General features: G+C 33.3%; 1 protein-coding gene across 1 annotated transcript in view; it reads right to left on the reverse strand.

Annotated features, from left to right (window-relative positions):
- Nucleotides 1-763: 763 nt before the first annotated feature.
- Nucleotides 764-3,363, reverse strand: part of LOC107850345 — a 5,564-nt gene continuing 2,964 nt past the window's right edge. Inside the window, exons 4-6 of the mRNA XM_047401754.1 lie at nucleotides 1,784-1,878; nucleotides 1,413-1,677; nucleotides 764-991 (exon numbers count right to left, since the gene is read on the reverse strand). Of these exons, the coding sequence (XP_047257710.1) occupies nucleotides 764-991; nucleotides 1,413-1,677; nucleotides 1,784-1,878 (588 nt within the window). The remainder of the gene's footprint in view (nucleotides 992-1,412; nucleotides 1,678-1,783; nucleotides 1,879-3,363) is intronic.

Raw genomic sequence — 3,363 nt, forward strand, 5'->3', positions numbered from 1 at the left:
TAGGCACATGACCAAGTCTTCAAAACCATATGTCCATGCTTATCTTCTGCTTCAATTCTTCTTTGTTTATTACCTTGGTAGCTATGTGATGAACTGTATTATTCTTTTTCTCTTGGGTCTGGGCAAGTGCTACTTTATTGTTGTTATTCGCAGGAATCTGAATATTGTATAAACCAGCAAACTCTGTACCAATCCCCTTCACTATTCCATTGTGAAGGTCCTGCATAAAACAAAGATCAGGAAAGAAAGTGACAGAGCACTTCAAATCTCTGGTTAGCTTAGATACTGATAAGAGAGTGTGTTTAAACTCTAGTATGCAAAGTACACCCTTGACATTATCACACCATTATTCAGTCTAAAATTTCCAATATTAGTTACATCTAATGTACTACCGTCTGGTAGAAATACTTTTTTTGTGTTATCCTTAGTAATCTGTCTAATTCCATTCAATATATCTTTGTCATAAACCATGTGATTAGTAGCCCCTGAGGCTACTATCCACCTTCTAAAAGTATTACTGTTAGTAGCCAAGAAAATATGAGGCATACCTGTTATATGCTTTTTTGAATCCATAGGTACCTTTTTGTGAATCATCTTCAAGATTTGATCATATTTCTCCAGAGTAAACATCATTGCGCCCCCTTGAACTGCATTGTATGGTTGGTTTTGCTTATTATGCTGAACTTGATCAACCAGCTGGCGTGAAACCAACATTTGTAGCAAATTGTGGATGTTTTCCAGAATTATAACCATTGTTTCTCCTTTACTTATAGTCTGAAGGATATCCATGGAACTTGTAGCAGTGATCCTTTGTATGTCCCTTCCATTTGAAGTAGTCACAAATTAACTGATCCTTCTTTCCTCCAAAGCTTCCTTTTCCAGATAGGCCAGGAGGTCTAGGTTGAACATCTTCACCGTGATTCCCTTTGTAACTAAACAGAGATACACTATCAGAACCTTCTCCTTTAGAAGTAATTCTCCCAAGATTCCTCTGACAAGGTAGCATATGCATATGCTTTATTTATATTTGGAATAGGCACCATTATTAATATTTGGCTTCTAGCCTGGGAATAGGTCTCATTCAAACCTGTCAAAAACTGCAAAAGTCGTTGGTACTGATAATGTTCAACATATTTCCTTGATTCTGGGCATTCACATCTAGGACAAGGTACAAGTGAATCAAATTCCACCCATAGATCTTTCAACTTAGTAAAATAGATGGAAATAGACTGAGTTCGTTGTTCAAGGGTTGAAATTTCTCGATGTAATTGAATCATTCTAGATCCATTTTCCTTATCAAATATCTCCTTCAAATCACTCCAAGTGGTCCTTGCACTCAAAGCATATGCAATACAACTAAGTAAATCCTTAGAGACTGAGCTCATGATCTATGAGAGAACAATCACATTTACCTTTTCCCATAAATCATGCAATGAAAGATCAAATTTGCCCTTCGTGTATCGTCCATCAACGAATCCCATTTTACTTTTACCTAAAAGCCTTATTCTCATTAATCTGCTCCATAATGCGTAGTTTTTAGGACCAGTAAGCTGAAAAGAGACGAGTGAGCTACCTGGTGTATCACATGCATGCAAATACAGAGGATGATGAGTATCAATAACAATTGTTGTTGTGATTCTACTTCTAGTTTCCTCGCCTATCGCCATTGATGTCAAACTGAAAGAATTGAACAGAAAATTCACAAAGACGAAGTTCGAACAGAGAATCTGCATAAGTTGTTATGAAATTATGAGTTGAGCCATTAGCATTCCCGCTCTGATACCATGTTGAAAACATCTTCAATCTCTGGTCATCAACGGATAAACGAATTGAGGAAAGGAAGAATTCAGCAAAAGAACAAAATTTGAGAGAAGTATTCTAATTTCACTCAGAGAAAAAAGTGTTTGTTTACTGACTATACAATGCTATTTATAAATATCTACAACCTCCACTATCCTCTTGACACCTCATCTACAACTGTCAATATCAACTCCACTAACTGCACTAACTAACTCCACTAACTAACTCTACTAAATGCTGCAGTTTACATTGATGCCACTGAACATTTTTCTTCTATCTCTCAATACTACTGTTCTTACAAAACTCTCCATTTACTTCTGCACTTTTCCGACTTCATCAACAAGTCTTGACAAATATTCGTCCTATTCCTATGAATTCGATCTCAACCTTTGTTGGATTCTATATTTGATCAACGACTGCATTATACCTTTTAGGAGGTGTAATTTAAACGATATCAACAAGCAATTAATCTCTGAATAAGCTCGTGATGAGGTGATGCATCATATAAAACTAAAATTGAAGGAAAGATTGTTGAGCATGCAAACAAAGTCTCATATTGATAGATTAAAATAAAAGAAGATATATATATATATATATATATATATAAGATTTAGTAATACCCTAACAATAGGATTTTCGAAAAAAAAAGAAGAAGAAATCATGTAAACTTTATTAAAAACAAGTATCATATCATTTTAAGAGTATTTTTATATCGTATAAATACCTGAACTCGAAGATTAATTAACAGGTTACTTCTCTTCTTTCTCTCAAAATCATTTTGGAAAATTTTAAGTTCCGTTCATTCAAGTTTTCCTAAATTTCATTATACTTAAAACGACTAAAATTTTGAAATCATAAATTTTACATTTTTATTTTATTTTTATCATACTTTATTAGATAACGTAGCATACTGCAATACTCTTTTATGGGGTTCTATCGAAATCTAAGTCGTACGGATTCTTCAAATAAAGTTTTCACATTCATATCGAATCATTTAAAAATACATTGTTTTTAAAGAATCCAACACATATCCGTCGACATATTTCAAAAAGTCCGAGCAACATAAATCAGGATAGGTAGGCTCAAACCTTTTTCCTCCCCTCCCTCCATAAGACCACTTTCTCGTTCCCTTTCGAGAATGAAGATAAAAAATGATTCATTGAGATAGATTAAATTTAAATTCGTGTGAAATTTTCTTTTCTTATTTTCATCCTGTATGAAATTGACTAAATTTTAATTCCTGCCAAAAGTAATACATTAGAAAAGAAATCGCCCCCTAACAATAGAAACTCTTATTGAAAACTGAAATACGAAATCTTTGATTAAAGATCAAGAAATATTTGTCTCTCCAACATAACAAAATATTACACGAATTAAAGAAAAACAAACAGATCAAGGCAGTAATTAGATAATTAAGATCACAACTACGTTTAGAAAACATTATTCACTAATACAATCCTAATTAATTATCATCGTTAGCATAATAAAAAGGTGAAAAGTGAACCAATTCCTTCTCATTCTCCCAAGATTTTACCACTAATTCAGCATTAAATATTTTAGGGA

The sequence above is a fragment of the Capsicum annuum genome, chromosome 12, assembly GCF_002878395.1.
Source record: "Capsicum annuum cultivar UCD-10X-F1 chromosome 12, UCD10Xv1.1, whole genome shotgun sequence".
In the NCBI taxonomy this organism is placed as follows: Eukaryota; Viridiplantae; Streptophyta; class Magnoliopsida; order Solanales; family Solanaceae; genus Capsicum; species Capsicum annuum.